This window comes from Coregonus clupeaformis, unplaced genomic scaffold (assembly GCF_020615455.1).
Source record: "Coregonus clupeaformis isolate EN_2021a unplaced genomic scaffold, ASM2061545v1 scaf4586, whole genome shotgun sequence".
NCBI lineage: Eukaryota > Metazoa > Chordata > Actinopteri > Salmoniformes > Salmonidae > Coregonus > Coregonus clupeaformis.
Window position 1 is genome coordinate 1 of NW_025538040.1, and position 19,062 is coordinate 19,062.

Genomic DNA, 19,062 nt, shown 5'->3' on the forward strand with positions numbered 1-19,062 from the left:
CACCAGGCCCCGAACTATCTTTTCCCAGTGTGGTTGCCCTCCAGGTCCTCCTCCTCCTTCCTTTCTGTCTCATCTAGGAGTTTTTCTGGTAGCTCAGGACAGCTCAGGTCACAGGTAAGAGGACGGTTAGAGAATTTTAGGATCACTTCTACCCTCATATGTTAAAACACCTGTACTCACTGTCATAGTCAGTTCTACAGTATGAAATGATACAGTCCACACATCACAGTCTAGATAATTAACTAATCTCTCATGTACACTATGAGTGGTGGGGGTCAGACGATCCCTACACACACACACACACACCATTAGACAAAAAGGCTGTGATTATATTCCTGTATAGCCGTGTATGACTTGTGTGTGTGTGTGTGTGTGTGTGTGTGTGTGTGTGTGTGTCTGTGTGTGTAGGAGGAAGCTGCCTCTGAGATGGAAAGGAAGCCAGCAGGGGAGGAGAGTGGAGAACTCCCGCACCTCTTCTGGAATGTGAGTGGACATAGAGTATATTATCTATTATCTACCTGGTACAGCCAGGGCCACCCCTCAGAGTGGATATGAGTGGACATAGAGTATATTATCTATTATCTACCTGGTAAAGCGGGCCACCCCTCAGAGTGGATATGAGTGGACATAGAGTATATTATCTATTATCTACCTGGTACAGCCAGGGCCACCCCTCAGAGTGGATATGAGTGGACATAGAGTATATTATCTATTATAAACTGGGTGGTTTGAGCTCTTCTTTCTCAGGTACAGCCTCAACCTCTCATCTGTCCTTATTCCCACCAGGCCCCGAACTATCTTTTCCCAGTGTGGTTACCCTCCAGGTCCTCCCCTCCTCCTTCCTTTCTGTCTCATCTAGGAAGTTGTTCTGGTAGCTCAGGACAGCTCAGGTCACAGGTAAGAGGACGGTTAGAGAATTTTAGGATCACTTCTACCCTCATATGTTAAAACACCTGTACTCACTGTCATAGTCAGTTCTACAGTATGAAATGATACAGTCCACACATAGTCTAGATAATGAACTAATCTCACATGTACACTATGAGTGGTGGGGGTCAGACTGCATCCCTACACACATACACACACACACACACACACCAACTGTAATCTATTATATGATGATATGAGAATGAGATATTGAGAGACCAGTAGAAATATTCTGGTACGTCTTAACAATATTAATATATTCATGTTCTTTATTTTTTATCAGTAGTCAGTTTTTATATTCCTTCCTCACTGTTGTCACCTTTGTTGTTTTAGAGAATGTTGGCTGTTCCATCTCTGCTGCTGACAACTCTGGAGGAGATGAACCCACATGAGCTGAAGACATTTCAGTGGTCCCTGACTAGTGGCCTGCTGCCTGACTGTCCTCCCATCCCAGAGAGTCAGCTGGAGAACGCTGACAGACAGGTCACAGTGGATCATATGGTGAAGACATACGGCCCTGAGAGAGCTGTGGAGATCACACTGAGGATCCTGAGGGGGATGAAGCGGGTAGACCTAGCAGAGAAGTTAGAGACAGATCACAGAGGAGGTAACATAACAAGAATGTACATCAATCTATACATAACAATCACAGTTCAGTGGAGGTCTAACCAGAAAGAACATTCAACTGACTTCATAAAACATTCAGCAGGCCTCTTTTTTATCATTTTTATTCATGATGTAACCAGGTGACCCCATTATGTTTAAACAGCAATCCAACATTCATTATATTACATACATACAATCACCAATACAGTAGGGAATATATCACAAACAGACTTTCTAATCATGGCTGTATGTCTTTTCCTGAGCTGCCTAATCTGGAAGATGAACCAGAATGATCTGGCAGAGAAGTTAGAGAGAGATCAGAGAAGTAGGATTGTAGACAAGGACCCTAACTGTCTCTCTATCCCCCCTCCTATCTTCCCCTCTATTTCCCCTGTTTCCCCCTCTTTATCAGGTACTGCCTCAACCTCTCACCTGCCCTTATTCACACCGAGGCCCCGATCCGTCCTCTCCCCTGTGGGGTTACCCCCCATTTCCCCCCTTCTCTCCTTCGGTGGCTCGTCTATGAACTCCTTGTTGTTAACTTCTGCTGGTATCTCAGGACAGCTCAGGTCACAGGTAAGAGGACGGTTAGAGAAATGTAGGATCACTTCTACCCTCATATGTTAAAACACCTGTACTCACTGTCATAGTCAGTTCTACAGTTCTACCCTCATATGTTAAAACACCTGTACTCACTGTCATAGTCAGTTCTACAGTTCTACCCTCATATGTTAAAACACCTGTACTCACTGTCATAGTCAGTTCTACAGTATGAAATGATACAGTCCACACATACAGTCTAGATAATTAACTAATCTCTCATGTACACTATGAGTGGTGGGGGTCAGACTGCATCCCTACACACACACACACACACCATTAGACAAAAAGGCTGTGATTATATTTCTGTATATCCGTGTATGACTTGTGTGTGTGTGTGTGTGTGTGTGTGTGTGTGTGTGTGTAGGAGGAAGCTGCCTCTGAGATGGAAAGGAAGCCAGCATGGGAGGAGAGTGGAGAACTCCCCAGCACCTCTTCTGGAATGTGAGTGAACATAGAGTATATTATCTGTTATCTACCTGGTACAGCCAGGGCCACCCCTCAGAGTGGATATGAGTGGACATAGAGTATATTATCTATTATCTACCTGGTACAGCCAGGGCCACCCCTCAGAGTGGGAGTGGACATAGAGTATATTATCTATTATCTACCTGGTACAGCCAGGGCCACCCCTCAGAGTGGATATGAGTGGACATGAGTATATTATCTATTATCTACCTGGTACAGCCAGGGCCACCCCTCAGAGTGGATATGAGTGGACATAGAGTATATTATCTATTATCTACCTGGTACAGCCAGGGCCACCCCTCAGAGTGGATATGAGTGGACATAGAGTATATTATCTATTATCTACCTGGTACAGCCAGGGCCACCCCCTCAGAGTGGATAGGAGTGGACATAGAGTATATTATCTATTATCTACCTGGTACAGCCAGGGCCACCCCCTCAGAGTGGATATGAGTGGACATAGAGTATATTATCTATTATCTACCTGGTACAGCTAGGGCCACCCCTCAGAGTGGATATGAGTGGACATAGAGTATATTATCTATTATCTACCTGGTACAGCCAGGGCCACCCCTCAGAGTGGATATGAGTGGACATAGAGTATATTATCTATTATAAACTGGGTGGTTTGAGCTCTTCTTTCTCAGGTACAGCCTCAACCTCTCATCTGTCCTTATTCCCACAGGCCCGAACTATCTTTTCCCAGTGTGGTTACCCTCCAGGTCCTCCTCCTCCTTCCTTTCTGTCTCATCTAGGAAGTTTTTCTGGTAGCTCAGGACAGCTCAGGTCACAGGTAAGAGGACGGTTAGAGAATTGTAGGATCACTTCTACCCTCATATGTTAAAACACCTGTACTCACTGTCATAGTCAGTTCTACCCTCATATGTTAAAACACCTGTACTCACTGTCATAGTCAGTTCTACAGTATGAAATGATACAGTCCACACATACAGTCTAGATAATTAACTAATCTCTCATGTACACTATGAGGGGTGGGGGTCAGACTGCATCCCTACACACATACACACACACCATTAGACAAAAAGGCTGTGAATATATTTCTGTATAGCCGTGTATGACTTGTGTGTGTGTGTGTGTGTGTGTGTGTGTGTGTGTGTGTGTGTGTGTGTGTGTGTGTAGGAGGAAGCTGCCTCTGAGATGGAAAGGAAGCCAGCAGGGGAGGAGAGTGGAGAACTCCCCAGCACCTCTTCTAGAATGTGAGTGAACATAGAGTATATTATCTATTATCTACCTGGTACAGCCAGGGCCACCCCTCAGAGTGGATATGAGTGGACATAGAGTATATTATCTATTATCTACCTGGTACAGCCAGGGCCACCCCTCAGAGTGGATATGAGTGGACATAGAGTATATTATCTATTATAAACTGGGTGGTTTGAGCTCTTCTTTCTCAGGTACAGCCTCAACCTCTCATCTGTCCTTATTCCCACCAGGCCCCGAACTATCTTTTCCCAGTGTGGTTACCCTCCAGGTCCTCCTCCTCCTTCCTTTCTGTCTCATCTAGGAAGTTTTTCTGGTAGCTCAGGACAGCTCAGGTCACAGGTAAGAGGACGGTTAGAGAATTTTAGGATCACTTCTACCCTCATATGTTAAAACACCTGTACTCACTGTCATAGTCAGTTCTACAGTATGAAATGATACAGTCCACACATACAGTCTAGATAATTAACTAATCTCTCATGTACACTATGAGTGGTGGGGGTCAGACTGCATCCCTACACACATACACACACACACACACACACACCAACTGTAATCTATTATATGATGATATGAGAATGAGATATTGAGAGACCAGTAGAACTATTCTAATACGTCTTAACCAATATTAATATATTCATGTTCTTTATTTTATATCAGTAGTCAGTTTTTATATTCCTTCCTCACTGTTGTCACCTTTGTTGTTTTAGAGAATGTTGGCTGTTCCAGCTCTGCTGCTGACAACTCTGGAGGAGATGAACCCACATGAGCTGAAGACATTTCAGTCTTTCCTGACTAGTGGCCTGCTGCCTGACTGTCCTCCCATCCCAGAGAGTCAGCTGGAGAACGCTGACAGACAGGTCACAGTGGATCAGATGGTGAAGACATACGGCCCTGAGAGAGCTGTGGAGATCACACTGAGGATCCTGAGGGGGATGGGGGTAGACCCTAGCGAAGTTAGAGACAGATCACAGAGGAGGTAACAGAACAAGAATGTACATCAATCTATACATCACAATCACAGTTCAGTGGAGGTCTAACCAGAAAGAACATTCAACTGACTTCATAATAACATTCAGCAGGCCTCTCTTTTATCATTTTTATTCATGATGTATCCAGGTTACCCCATTATGTTTAAACAGCAATCCAACATTCTGTCACGGTTTTCAAAGCCAGAACCCAGAAGCAGACCAGGACAAGGTAAGTTGAAACAAAGGTGTGTGTTTATTTAACAGATCCACGAGTGAGGCTGAATAATCCAGGGAACAGAGTGGGCGGCGTGGATGGGTTGTTGAGGGTGCAGTGGTAGGTCCAGTAATGGCTCGGCAGCCGCCGACCATCAGGCAGAGGTGGGGTGAAGGTTCCGGATGAGTGACTGCAGATGGAACAAAACGGAGGTAAGTACAAAACAAGCAAACAAGGTGCAAAACAACAAAACTAACGCTATATGTCTAAGGCTGATCCACTGATAAACATACTGTTCATGGCTAACGATCCGGCAGGGAATGGATGTTAGGACAGAGCCTAAGAAGGGTGATGATCAGGACCAGGTGTGCAGATTGCTGATGGGATGCAGGTGCGGAAATCAAGAGAGCTCCCGCCTAGCAACGTTGCCCGGCAACCAGGCAGGGAGCGTTCCAGAACCCTCGGGAAACTGGAGATCCCGAGCAGAAAAACTAGTAACACAGACAGGAACCGACTCAAACTGCAGGGTTCGTTACACATTCATTATATTCCATACATACAATTACCAATACAGTAGGGAAGATATCACAAACGGATTAGACTTTCTAATCATGGCTGTATATCTCTTCCTGAGCTGCCTAATCTGGAAGATGAGCCAGAATGATCTGGCAGAGAAGTTAGAGAGAGATCAGAGAAGTAGGATTGCAGACAAGGACCCTAACTGTCTCTCTATCCCCCCTCCTATCTTCCCCTCTATTTCCCCTGTTTCCCCCTCTTTCTCAGGTACTGCCTCAACCTCTCATCTGTCCTTATTCCCACCAGGCCCCGATCCGTCCTCTCCCCTGTGTGGTTACCCCCCATTTCCCCCCTTCTCTCCAGCTCAATCTTCTTCCCAGTGTGGTTACCCTCCAGGTCCTCCTCCTTCCTTTCTGTCTCATCTAGGTTCTGGTAGTAGCTTAGGACAGCTCATCTCACAGGTAAGAGGACCGTTAGAGAAGGATCACTTCTACCCTCATATGTTAAAACACCTGTACTCACTGTCATAGTCAGTTCTACCCTCATATGTTAAAACACCTGTACTCACTGTCATAGTCAGTTCTACAGTATGAAATGATACAGTCCACACATACAGTCTAGATAATTAACTATTAGGTGCTGAATGTAAGACTAGTGGCCATGTCTAAAGTCAATGTGAGCAAACCACATACAGTAGATCACAATATTATCTGCAGACACTGCAGTGTGTGTGTGTGTGTGTGTGTGTGTGTGTGTGTGTGTGTGTGTGTGTGTGTGTGTGTGTGTCTGTGTCTGTGTGTGTGTTTGTGTGTGTGTGTGTGTGTGTGTGTGTGTGTGTGTGTGTGTGTATGTGTAACAGGCAGAGTTCAACATGTATGAGCAGTCTGCCAAACTCCCCAGCACCTCTTCTGGAAGGTGAGTGGACATAATACGATGAAATGAGTCTAATATTAACAACTCTACCATAACATATTTTATTACATCATCCTCATGACCTGAGTGAAATGAATGTAGAACAGTGAAGTGACCACAGCATGTGGTGGTGGTGTAGGGGAACAGAGCAGTGTGTGACTGTTTCCTGTGTCCAGGTTGACCCGGTCTGGAAAGAAGCGTCGTCTGGAGACTGAGATCTCTAGGCTGGAGGAGAAGCTGAGGTTCACGAAGGTAACACTAGTGTTCATGTCTGAGAGGTCAAATGTCATTGTGAACAAACCCCATTAAGATCACAGCCACATACAGTGGGGGGAAAAAAGTATTTAGTCAGCCACCAATTGTGCAAGTTCTCCCACTTAAAAAGATGAGAGAGGCCTGTAATTTTCATCATAGGTACACGTCAACTATGACAGACAAATTGAGAAAAAAAATCCAGAAAATCACATTGTAGGATTTTTTATGAATTTATTTGCAAATTATGGTGGAAAATAAGTATTTGGTCACCTACAAACAAGCAAGATTTCTGGCTCTCACAGACCTGTAACTTCTTTTTAATAGGCTCCTCTGTCCTCCACTCGTTACCTGTATTAATGGCACCTGTTTGAACTTGTTATCAGTATAAAAGACACCTGTCCACAACCTCAAACAGTCACACTCCAAACTCCACTATGGACAAGACCAAAGAGCTGTCAAAGGACACCAGAAACAAAATTGTAGACCTGCACCAGGCTGGGAAGACTGAATCTGCAATAGGTAAGCAGCTTGGTTTGAAGACATCAACTGTGGGAGCAATTATTAGGAAATGGAAGACATACAAGACCAATGATAATCTCCCTCGATCTGGGGCTCCACGCAAGATCTCACCCCGTGGGGTCAAATTGATCACAAGAACGGTGAGCAAAAATCCCAGAACCACACGGGGGGACCTAGTGAATGACCTGCAGAGAGCTGGGACCAAAGTAACAAAGCCTACCATCAGTAACACACTACGCCGCCAGGGACTCAAATCCTGCAGTGCCAGACGTGTCCCCCTGCTTAAGCCAGTACATGTCCAGGCCCGTCTGAAGTTTGCTAGAGTGCATTTGGATGATCCAAAGAGGATTGGGAGAATGTCATATGGTCAGATGAAACCAAAATATAACTTTTTTGGTAAAAACTCAACTCGTCGTGTTTGGAGGACAAAGAATGCTGAGTTGCATCCAAAGAACACCATACCTACTGTGAAGCATGGGGGTGGAAACATCATGCTTTGGGGCTGTTTTTTCTGCAAAGGGACCAGTACGACTGATCCGTGTAAAGGAAAGAATGAATGGGGCCATGTATCGTGAGATTTTGAGTGAAAACCTCCTTCCATCAGCAAGGGCATTGAAGATGAAACGTGGCTGGGTCTTTCAGCATGACAATGATCCCAAACACACCGCCCGGGCAACGAAGGAGTGGCTTCGTAAGAAGCATTTCAAGGGCCTGGAGTGGCCTAGCCAGTCTCCAGATCTCAACCCCATAGAAAATCTTTGGAGGGAGTTGAAAGTCCGTGTTGCCCAGCGACAGCCCCAAAACATCACTGCTCTAGAGGAGATCTGCATGGAGGAATGGGCCAAAATACCAGCAACAGTGTGTGAAAACCTTGTGAAGACTTACAGAAAACGTTTGACCTGTGTCATTGCCAACAAAGGGTATATAACAAAGTATTGAGAAACTTTTGTTATTAACCACATACTTATTTTCCACCATAATTTGCAAATAAATTCATAAAAAATCCTACAATGTGATTTTCTGGAGAAAAAAAATCTCATTTTGTCTTTCAACGTTGACGTGTACCTATGATGAAAATTACAGGCCTCTCTCATCTTTTTAAGTGGGAGAACTTGCACAATTGGTGGCTGACTAAATACTTTTTTCCCCCACTGTACTGTGTGTGCCTGTGTGTGTGTGTGTGTGTGTTAAAGTTCCAACTGTAATCTATTATATGATGATATGAGAATGAGATATTGAGAGACCAGTAGAAATATTCTAGTACGTCTTAACAATATTTGTTACGCTATGGTTAAACCCAGCACTCAGAGAAACAAAACACGACTAAGGGAGTGGAAGAAACAAAAATTATTTTAATAAAAGTTCAATTTGTCTTAGTCCAAAAACAACTGAAGAAAAGGAACAGAGTGGGCTAGTAGGCTCCGGAGGAAGGAGAGGCTGAGGCAGGCAGGCAGGCTGGCAGGTTGGGAGGTATGTCTGAACTGAGGACAAAACAAACAACAGGTTAAGGAGAGTAAAAAGCCAGGCTAAAGACAAAGGCAATTTAACTTTACTGGTGAGCCAAGTTACCGCTCTAGTAAGAACAACGATCTGGCGCCGGTGGAGAGCCATGCCCAGGAATAAGTAGTGCAGGTTGATGAGAGAATAGGATGCAGCTGCGTAGGCAGGAATCACTGGAAACAACCCGCAGCTGCACAGGAGAGGCAGATCCTGAGCACGCCCCCCGATCCACTCCAGACACACCCACATAATGGGGACAAACACACATACAGATACAACGGACAAAGAGGGGACAAAACAAGGAGGAAGGGAAACAGAAAAGGGAGAGACAAGCTGCCCACATAACAGTACCCCCCCCTCAATGGTCGCCACCTGGCGACCCACCAGGCCTGTCAGGGTTGTCGTGATGGAAGTCCGTGATCAGCTGAGGATCCAACACAAAACGCTTAGGGACCCAAGACTCTCCTCTGGTCCATAACCTTCCCAATCGACTAGGTATTGGAGACCCCTACCCCGCCTCCGAGAGTCCAGGAGCCTACTGACGGTGTAGGCCGGATGGTCGTCAATGAGGCGAACAGGTGGAGGTGGATCTGCCGGCGGACACAAAAGGCTGGAGGACACAGGTTTCAGTTGGGAGACGTGGAAAGTAGGGTGTATCTTCATGGCTGAAGGCAACTTCAAACGAACTGCAGCGGGGTTAATGATGGACTCCACCACAAACGGACCTAAGTACCGAGGAGACAGCTTGCGTGATTTGGTACGAAGAGGTACGTTCTTAGATGAGAGCCAAACTTCTTGAACAGGATGAAACACAGGTGCGGGAGTCCTGCTCCTATCTGCTGTCGTCTTGTTCCTGTCGGTGGTCCGAAGCAACGCTTCCCGAGCGTCGCTCCACACTCTCTGGCAGCGGCGGAGGTTCTCCTGAACCGAAGGAACAGCCAATTCCTTCTCCTGAGCAGGAAACAGAGGGGGTTGATAACTCATGGTAACCTCGAAGGGTGAAAGGCCGGTGGCAGAGGTGGTGAGGGTGTTGTGGGCGTACTCTATCCAAGGCAGATGTTTGGCCCAGGATGATGGATGTTGAGCAGCCACACAACGAAGGGTTGCTTCGAGGTTTTGATTGGCTCTTTCTGTTTGACCGTTGGTCTGGGGATGAAACCCTGAGGACAGACTAACGGAAGCACCCAAAGCAGAACAGAAAACCTTCCAAACACGGGAAGTAAACTGTGGGCCTCTATCAGATACGATGTCCACAGGTATTCCATGGGGACGGAATACATGTTGGACTAGGAGGTCCGCTGTCTCACTGGCAGACGGTAATTTTGGTAATGCTATATAGTGAACAGATTTAGAGAATCTGTCCACAATGGTAAGTATAGTATCATTACCTTCAGACTTGGGTAGGCGGTGACAAAATCCATGGCTATGTGGGACCAGGGACGGCTGGGAACTGGGAGGGTGCAGCAGCCCGAAGGGGACTGATGGGAGGCTTTGCCCGAGCACAGGTTGAACAGGCTGCCACAAAAGCCCGAACGTCAGTTTCCATTGAAGGCCACCAAAAATGTCTCCTAAGCAGCGTCAACGTGCGTCTCATCCCAGGGTGACCAGCAAAAGGTGTGAATCCACTGCAACACCTGAGACCGGACCGTCTCGGGAACAAAGAGTAGGTTGGGAGGTCCATCACCCGGTCCCGGGTCCGTGGCAAGTGCAGTCTTCACAAGAGACTCGATCTCCCACTGTACTGCCGCCACGACGCATGAGGAAGGCAGGACTGCCTCATGCTCGCTGGTCTCCGAAGGGTCAGCAAACTGGCGGGACAAAGCATCTGGTTTAACATTTCTTGACCCCGGTCTGTATGTAAGAATAAAGTTAAACCTACTAAAAAACAGGGCCCATCTGGCTTGGCGTGAGTTGAGTCTCTTAGTGGCTTGGATGTAAGCCAAGTTTTTGTGGTCTGTCCAGACCACAAACGGCAGTTCAGCTCCATCCAGCCAGTGCCGCCATTCTTCCAGTGCTAGCTTGACCGCCAGCAGTTCCCGGTTTCCAACGTCCGTAATTCCGTTCTGTGGGTGACAATTTCTTGGAGAAAAAAGCACAGGGGTGAAGCTTTTGGTCAGTGGGGGAGCGCTGGGAGAGGACTGCTCCCACACCTGAGTCAGACGCGTCCACCTCCACAATAAACTGCAGAGAGGTATTGGGGTGTATCAACACGGGGGAGGTGGAAAACAGTTCCTTCAAAACCCCTACCGCCTGCTCCGCCTCAGGGGACCACAGAAAAGGGACTTTAGGGGATGTGAGTCTAGTAAGGGGTGCCACCACTTTACTAAAACCCTTAATGAATCTACGGTAGAAGTTAGCAAAGCCCAAAAATCGTTGAAGTTGCTTACGGGTGGTGGGTGTGGGCCACTCCGTCACTTCCCGGATCTTCTCGGGGTCCGCCTTCACCTGCCCGCTCTCAATGATGAAACCAAGGAACGATGTAGACTGTTTGTGGAACTCACACTTTTCTGCTTTGACGTACAGCTTATTCTCCAAGAGCCGTTGAAGGACTTGACGGACGTGTGACGTATCCAATCAATTTGTGGGTTGTGAAGAGCCAACCAGGGGAAGCCAAGGATTAGGGAGGTAGCTGAGCCAGACATAACTCTTAACTGAATGCTTTCACAATGATTGCCAGAAATCACTAGGGAAACGGGGGTGGTTTGATGAGTTATCTCCGCGAGGAGGCGCCCATCAAGGGCTGTGACCCGAATGGGGGTAGGTAGTGGCTCCATGGGGATACAAGCTTGTGTAACGAACTGGTGGCTAATAAAGTTGTCTTCTGCACCTGAGTCTATGAGAGCTGAGAGTGGCAGGGAATGACTCTGGAAACGTAAGGTTACAGGTACTTGTAATCGGGAATGATGGGTTCAGGATCTAACTCTGGGCTCGCAAGTAGACCCACCGTTACGGGCGAGCCTTGTCTTTTGGTCGCTTAGGGCATGTAGCCAGAATGTGTGTGGCGTCTCCACAGTACAGGCACTCACCTGCCTGGGGCGCCGTTGCCGCTCTGCTGGAGGTAGTCGAGCTCGACCCACTTGCATTGGTTCCTCCTCTGTGCTCGGGATGGGATCAGGAACAAGCTGCCGGCTCGGGAGGCGAGACTCGAGTGGTTGAAGGCTGGGGAACTCGTCCTCCTAGATGTGGCCGACCGCCTCTCTCCGACGCCTCCCGCAACCCGGTTGTCTAGCTTAATGGACAGGGAAACGAGAGAATGTAAATCATGTGGTTCATCACGAGCAGCCAGTTCATCCTTAATGGCTTCATTCAAACCGTTTAGAAATGCTCCTTGAAGTGCCACATTGTTCCACTTGGAGTCCGCTGCCAACGTCCAGAACTCAATAGAGTACTCAGCCACACTGTTAGAACCCTGCCTCAAATTAAAAAGTATCTTGGAGGAATTACCCACATGGTCAGGATGGTCAAAAACAGTCTTCAATTTAGCAGAAAAATCTGCAAAAGTCAATCCAGTCAAAGTTTGATTTGAGCACACAGCCTCAGCCCAAACCAGAGCTCTCCCTCTTAACAGCCCCAGAACATAATGTACCTTAGAGGAATCAGTAGAAAACGACAGTGGTCTCTGCCGAAAAAATCAAGTCACACTGAAGCAAAAATCCCCGGCACTTGTCCAATTCTCCATTGAACGGTTCAGGCGGCGTGACAGGGGGTTCTGACGAACGGCCTGCATAATGTCCGAGAAACAACTTGGGGTGCATCAAACTGGGGGTCGGAGAGAGATGGAGAACTGATAACAGACAATTTAGAGACTTGTGTAGTTAACTGAGTCACCTGGTTCAGCAGTTGATGATTATCTTCCAAAAGAGTCCGAATCAATTGGTCATGCTGTCCTAGCAACGTTCCTTGAGCCTGGATAGCTTGTTGGAAGCTGTCTTCGTTTGCCCCGTGCTGTTTCTCTGTTGGGTCCATGGCCAGATCGTTCTGTTACGCTATGGTTAAACCCAGCACTCAGAGAAACAAAACACGACTAAGGGAGTGGAAGAAACAAAAATTATTTTAATAAAAGTTCAATTTGTCTTAGTCCAAAAACAACTGAAGAAAAGGAACAGAGTGGGCTAGTAGGCTCCGGAGGAAGGAGAGGCTGAGGCAGGCAGGCTGGCAGGCAGGCAGGAAGGCAGGCAGGCAGGCAGGTTGGGTGTATGTCTGAACTGAAGACAAAACAAACAACAGGTTAAGGAGAGTAAAAAGCCAGGCTAAAGACAAAGGCAATTTAACTTTACTGGTGAGCCAAGTTACCGCTCTAGTAAGAACAACGATCTGGCGCCGGTGGAGAGCCATGCCCAGGAATAAGTAGTGCAGGTTGATGAGAGAATAGGATGCAGCTGCGTAGGCAGGAATCACTGGAAACAACCCGCAGCTGCACAGGAGAGGCAGATCCTGAGCACGCCCCCCGACGGATGGTCGTCAATGAGGCGAACAGGTGGAGGTGGATCTGCCGGCGGACACAAAAGGCTGGAGGACACAGGTTTCAGTTGGGAGACGTGGAAAGTAGGGTGTATCTTCATGGCTGAAGGCAACTTCAAACGAACCGCAGCGGGGTTAATGATGGACTCCACCACAAACGGACCTAAGTACCGAGGAGACAGCTTGCGTGATTTGGTACGAAGAGGTACGTTCTTAGATGAGAGCCAAACTTCTTGAACAGGATGAAACACAGGTGCGGGAGTCCTGCTCCTATCTGCTGTCGTCTTGTTCCTGTCGGTGGTCCGAAGCAACGCTTCCCGAGCGTCGCTCCACACTCTCTGGCAGCGGCGGAGGTTCTCCTGAACCGAAGGAACAGCCAATTCCTTCTCCTGAGCAGGAAACAGAGGGGGTTGATAACTCATGGTAACCTCGAAGGGTGAAAGGCCGGTGGCAGAGGTGGTGAGGGTGTTGTGGCGTACTCTATCCAAGGCAGATGTTTGGCCCAGGATGATGGATGTTGAGCAGCCACACAACGAAGGGTTGCTTCGAGGTTTTGATTGGCTCTTTCTGTTTGACCGTTGGTCTGGGGATGAAACCCTGAGGACAGACTAACGGAAGCACCCAAAGCAGAACAGAAAACCTTCCAAACACGGGAAGTAAACTGTGGGCCTCTATCAGATACGATGTCCACAGGTATTCCATGGGGACGGAATACATGTTGGACTAGGAGGTCCGCTGTCTCACTGGCAGACGGTAATTTTGGTAATGCTATATAGTGAACAGATTTAGAGAATCTGTCCACAATGGTAAGTATAGTATCATTACCTTCAGACTTGGGTAGGCCGGTGACAAAATCCATGGCTATGTGGGACCAGGGACGGCTGGGAACTGGGAGGGTAGCAGCAGCCCGAAGGGGACTGATGGGAGGCTTTGCCCGAGCACAGGTTGAACAGGCTGCCACAAAAGCCCGAACGTCAGTTTCCATTGAAGGCCACCAAAAATGTCTCCTAAGCAGCGTCAACGTGCGTCTCATCCCAGGGTGACCAGCAAAAGGTGTGAATCCACTGCAACACCTGAGACCGGACCGTCTCGGGAACAAAGAGTAGGTTGGGAGGTCCATCACCCGGTCCCGGGTCCGTGGCAAGTGCAGTCTTCACAAGAGACTCGATCTCCCACTGTACTGCCGCCACGACGCATGAGGAAGGCAGGACTGCCTCATGCTCGCTGGTCTCCGAAGGGTCAGCAAACTGGCGGGACAAAGCATCTGGTTTAACATTTCTTGACCCCGGTCTGTATGTAAGAATAAAGTTAAACCTACTAAAAACAGGGCCCATCTGGCTTGGCGTGAGTTGAGTCTCTTAGTGGCTTGGATGTAAGCCAAGTTTTGTGGTCTGTCCAGACCACAAACGGCAGTTCAGCTCCATCCAGCCAGTGCCGCCATTCTTCCAGTGCTAGCTTGACCGCCAGCAGTTCCCGGTTTCAACGTCGTAATTCCGTTCTGTGGGTGACAATTTCTTGGAGAAAAAAGCACAGGGGTGAAGCTTTTTGGTCAGTGGGGGAGCGCTGGGAGAGGACTGCTCCCACACCTGAGTCAGACGCGTCCCACCTCCACAATAAACTGCAGAGAGGTATTGGGGTGTATCAACAGGGGAGGTGGAAAACAGTTCCTTCAAAACCCCTACCTGCTCCGCCTCAGGGGACCACAGAAAAGGGACTTTAGGGGATGTGAGTCTAGTAAGGGGTGCCACCACTTTACTAAAACCCTTAATGAATCTACGGTAGAAGTTAGCAAAGCCCAAAAATCGTTGAAGTTGCTTCGGGTGGTAGGTGTGGGCCACTCCGTCACTTCCCCGGATCTTCTCGGGGTCCGCCTACCTGCCCGCTCTCAATGATGAAACCAAGAACGATGTAGACTGTTTGTGGAACTCACACTTTTCTGCTTTGACGTACAGCTTATTCTCCAAGAGCCGTTGAAGGACTTGACGGACGTGTGACGTATCCAATCAATTTGTGGGTTGTGAAGAGCCAACCAGGGGAAGCCAAGGATTAGGGAGGTAGCTGAGCCAGACATAACTCTTAACTGAATGCTTTCACAATGATTGCCAGAAATCACTAGGGAAACGGGGGTGGTTTGATGAGTTATCTCCATGAGGAGGCACCCATCAAGGGCTGTGACCCGAATGGGGGTAGGTAGTGGCTCCATGGGGATACAAGCTTGTATACGAACTGGTGGCTAATAAAGTTGTCTTCTGCACCTGAGTCTATGAGAGCTGAGAGTGGCAGGGAATGACTCTGGAAACGTAAGGTTACAGGTACTTGTAATCGGGGAATGATGGGTTCAGGATCTAACTCTGGGCTCGCAAGTAGACCCACCGTTACGAGCGAGCCTTGTCTTTTTGGTCGCTTAGGGCATGTAGCCAGAATGTGTGTGGCGTCTCCACAGTACAGGCACTCACCTGCCTGGAGGCGCCGTTGCCGCTCTGCTGGAGGTAGTCGAGCTCGACCCACTTGCATTGGTTCCTCCTCTGTGCTCGGGATGGGATCAGGAACAAGAAGCTGCCGGCTCCCGGGGATGGCGAGACTCGAGTGGTTGAAGGCTGGGGGAACTCGTCCTCCTAGATGTGGCCGACCGCCTCTCTCCCGACGCCTCTCCGCAACCGGTTGTCTAGCTTAATGGACAGGGAAACGAGAGAATGTAAATCATGTGGTTCATCACGGCAGCCAGTTCATCCTTAATGGCTTCATTCAAACCGTTTAGAAATGCTCCCCTTGAAGTGCCACATTGTTCCACTTGGAGTCCGCTGCCAACGTCCAGAACTCAATAGAGTACTCAGCCACACTGTTAGAACCCTGCCTCAAATTAAAAAGTATCTTGGAGGAATTACCCACATGGTCAGGATGGTCAAAAACAGTCTTCAATTTAGCAGAAAAATCTGCAAAAGTCAATCCAGTCAAAGTTTGATTTGAGCACACAGCCTCAGCCAAACCAGAGCTCTCCCTCTTAACAGCCCCAGAACATAATGTACCTTAGAGAATCAGTAGAAAACGACAGTGGTCTCTGCGAAAAATCAAGTCACACTGAAGCCAAAATCCCGGCACTTGTCCAATTCTCCATTGAACGGTTCAGGCGACGTGACAGGGGTTCCCGACGGAACGAAGCCTGCATAATGTCCGAGGAAACAACTTCGGGGTGCATCAAACTGGGGGTCGGAGAGAGATGGAGAACTGATAACAGACAATTTAGAGACTTGTGTAGTTAACTGAGTCACCTGGTTCAGCAGTTGATGATTATCTTCCAAAAGAGTCCGAATCAATTGGTCATGCTGTCCTAGCAACGTTCCTTGAGCCTGGATAGCTTGTTGGAAGCGTTTCGTTTGCCCGTGCTGTTTCTCTGTTGGGTCCATGGCCAGATCGTTCTGTTACGCTATGGTTAAACCCAGCACTCAGAGAAACAAAACACGACTAAGGGAGTGGAAGAAACAAAAATTATTTTAATAAAAGTTCAATTTGTCTTAGTCCAAAAACAACTGAAGAAAAGGAACAGAGTGGGCTAGTAGGCTCCGGGAGGAAGGAGAGGCTGAGGCAGGCAGGCTGGCAGGCAGGCAGGAAGGCAGGCAGGCAGGCAGGTTGGGTGTATGTCTGAACTGAAGACAAAACAAACAACAGGTTAAGGAGAGAAAAGCCAGGCTAAAGACAAAGGCAATTTAACTTTACTGGTGAGCCAAGTTACCGCTCTAGTAAGAACAACGATCTGGCGCCGGTGGAGAGCCATGCCCAGGAATAAGTAGTGCAGGTTGATGAGAGAATAGGATGCAGCTGCGTAGGCAGGGAATCACTGAAACAACCCGCAGCTGCACAGGAGAGGCAGATCCTACACGCCCCCGATCCACTCAGACACACCCACATAATGGGGACAAACACACATACAGATACAACGGACAAAGAGGGGACAAAACAAGGAGGAAGGGAAACAGAAAAGGGAGAGACAAGCTGCCCACATAACAATATTAATATATTCATGTTCTTTATTTTATATCAGTAGTCAGTTTTTCTATTCCTTCCTCACTGTTGTCACCTTTGTTGTTTTAGAGAATGTTGGCTGTTCCAGCTCTGCTGGAGGAGATGAACCCACATGATCTGAAGACATTTCAGTCTTTCCTGACTAGTGGCCTGCTGCCTGACTGTCCTCCCATCCCAGAGAGTCAGCTGGAGAACGCTGACAGACAGGTCACAGTGGATCAGATGGTGAAGACATACGGCCCTGAGAGAGCTTTGAAGATCACACTGAGGATCCTGAGGGGGATGAAGCGGGTAGACCTAGCAGAGAAGTTAGAGACAGATCACAGAGGAGGTAACAGAACAAGAATGTACATCAATCTATACATCACAATCACAGTTCAGTGGAGGTCTAACCAGAAAGAACATTCAACTGACTTCATAATAACATTCAGCAGGCCTCTCTTTTATCATTTTTATTCATGATGTATCCAGGTGACCCCATTATGTTTAAACAGCAATCCAACATTCATTATATTCCATACATACAATCACCAATACAGTAGGGAAGATATCACAAACAGATTAGACTTTCTAATCATGGCTGTATATCTTTTCCTGAGCTGCCTAATCTGGAAGATGAACCAGAATGATCTGGCAGAGAAGTTAGAGAGAGATCAGAGAAGTAGGATTGTAGACAAGGACCCTAACTGTCTCTCTATCCCCCCTCCTATCTTCCCTTCTATTTCCCCTGTTTCCCCCTCTTTCTCAGGTACTGCCTCAACCTCTCCCCTGTGCGGTTACCCTCCACGTCCCCCCTTCCTCTACCCTGGCTCGTCCGAGGAGGTGTTGTCGTTAACTTCTGCTGGTAGCTCAGGAAACTTCATCTCACAGGTAAGAGGACGGTTAGAGAAGTGTAGGATCACTTCTACCCTCATATGTTAAAACACCTGTACTCACTGTCATAGTCAGTTCTACAGTATGAAATGATACAGTCCACACATACAGTCTAGATAATTAACTAATCTCTCATGTACACTATGAGTGGTGGGGGTCAGACTGCATCCCTACACACATACACACACACACACACACCATTAGACATAAAAGCTGTGAATATATTCCTGTACCATGTTGTGTGTATGTGGCTGTGTTCATGTTCTTTATATCAGTATCCAGTATTTCTATTCCTTCCTTATATCTTGTCACCTTCTTAGAGACCCCAAATATTGTCTGGTTCAGCTCTGCTGCTGACCACTCCAGAGGAGCTCACTGAAGAACAGCTGACTAATGACGAGCTGCTTAGCGTTCTTTCCATCCCAGAGAGTCAGCTGGAGAACGCTGACATACAGGTCACAGTGGATCAGATGGAGAGATACGACTCTTTGAGAGCTATGGAGATCACAGAGACATTCGATAGATATCACAGTAGAGGTAACACAGCAAGATGATATATCTATCATCGCACACTCAGTTCTGGGATATTGAGTGATAGAGATTGTATTCACACAAAGATCCCGCACAGCCTCCCTCTCTCTCTCTCTCTCTCTCTCTCTATCTCTATCTCTCTCTCTCTCTCTCTCTCTCTCTCTCTCTCTCTCTCTCTCTCTCTCTCTCTCTCTCTCTCTCTCTCTCTCTCTCTCTCTCTCTCTCTCTCTCTCTCTCTCTCTCTCTCTCTCTCTCTCTCTCTCTCTCACTCACTCACTCACTCACTCACTCACTCACTCACTCACTCACTCACTCACTCACTCACTCACTCACTCACCCCTGCAGGAAAGAAAAGGAGAACAAATGAGCCACCATCCTGGCCTGGTCTTGTTTCCAGGGATAAAAAGAGTGAGGAGGATTGTGTCCCACTGACTGACGGAGCTCCGCCCATCATCAAACATAAGGTGC

General features: G+C 47.7%; 2 protein-coding genes across 2 annotated transcripts; both read left to right on the forward strand.

Moving 5' to 3' along the window:
• Positions 1–1,263: 1,263 nt before the first annotated feature.
• On the forward strand, positions 1,264–4,805 carry LOC121557013 (pyrin-like). The gene is made up of 5 exons (XM_045220616.1): positions 1,264–1,534; positions 1,946–2,109; positions 2,501–2,577; positions 4,056–4,164; positions 4,533–4,805. Exons 1-5 carry the CDS (start codon positions 1,264–1,266, stop codon positions 4,803–4,805), a joined length of 894 nt encoding a protein of 297 aa, XP_045076551.1.
• A 1,589-nt stretch (positions 4,806–6,394) lies between these two features.
• LOC123490743 (caspase b-like) lies at positions 6,395–19,034 on the forward strand (the record flags this gene model as incomplete). The annotated part of the gene is made up of 6 exons (XM_045220615.1): positions 6,395–6,438; positions 6,612–6,687; positions 17,260–17,537; positions 17,790–18,060; positions 18,384–18,600; positions 18,940–19,034. Coding segments are annotated over exons 1-6 (981 nt in total), but the record flags the coding sequence as incomplete, so codon positions are not given.
• Between the last annotated feature and the right edge of the window lie 28 nt (positions 19,035–19,062).

Bases quoted from the DNA above. Each gene is read 5' to 3' on its own strand.
- LOC121557013 (XM_045220616.1), top strand. From the start codon at position 1,264: ATGTTGGCTGTTCCATCTCTGCTGCTGACAACTCTGGAGGAGATGAAC. The intron at 1,535-1,945 runs GTAACATAACAA...CCTCTTTATCAG, and splicing joins AGAGACAGATCACAGAGGAG to GTACTGCCTCAACCTCTCAC. The intron at 2,110-2,500 runs GTAAGAGGACGG...GTGTGTGTGTAG, and splicing joins CAGGACAGCTCAGGTCACAG to GAGGAAGCTGCCTCTGAGAT.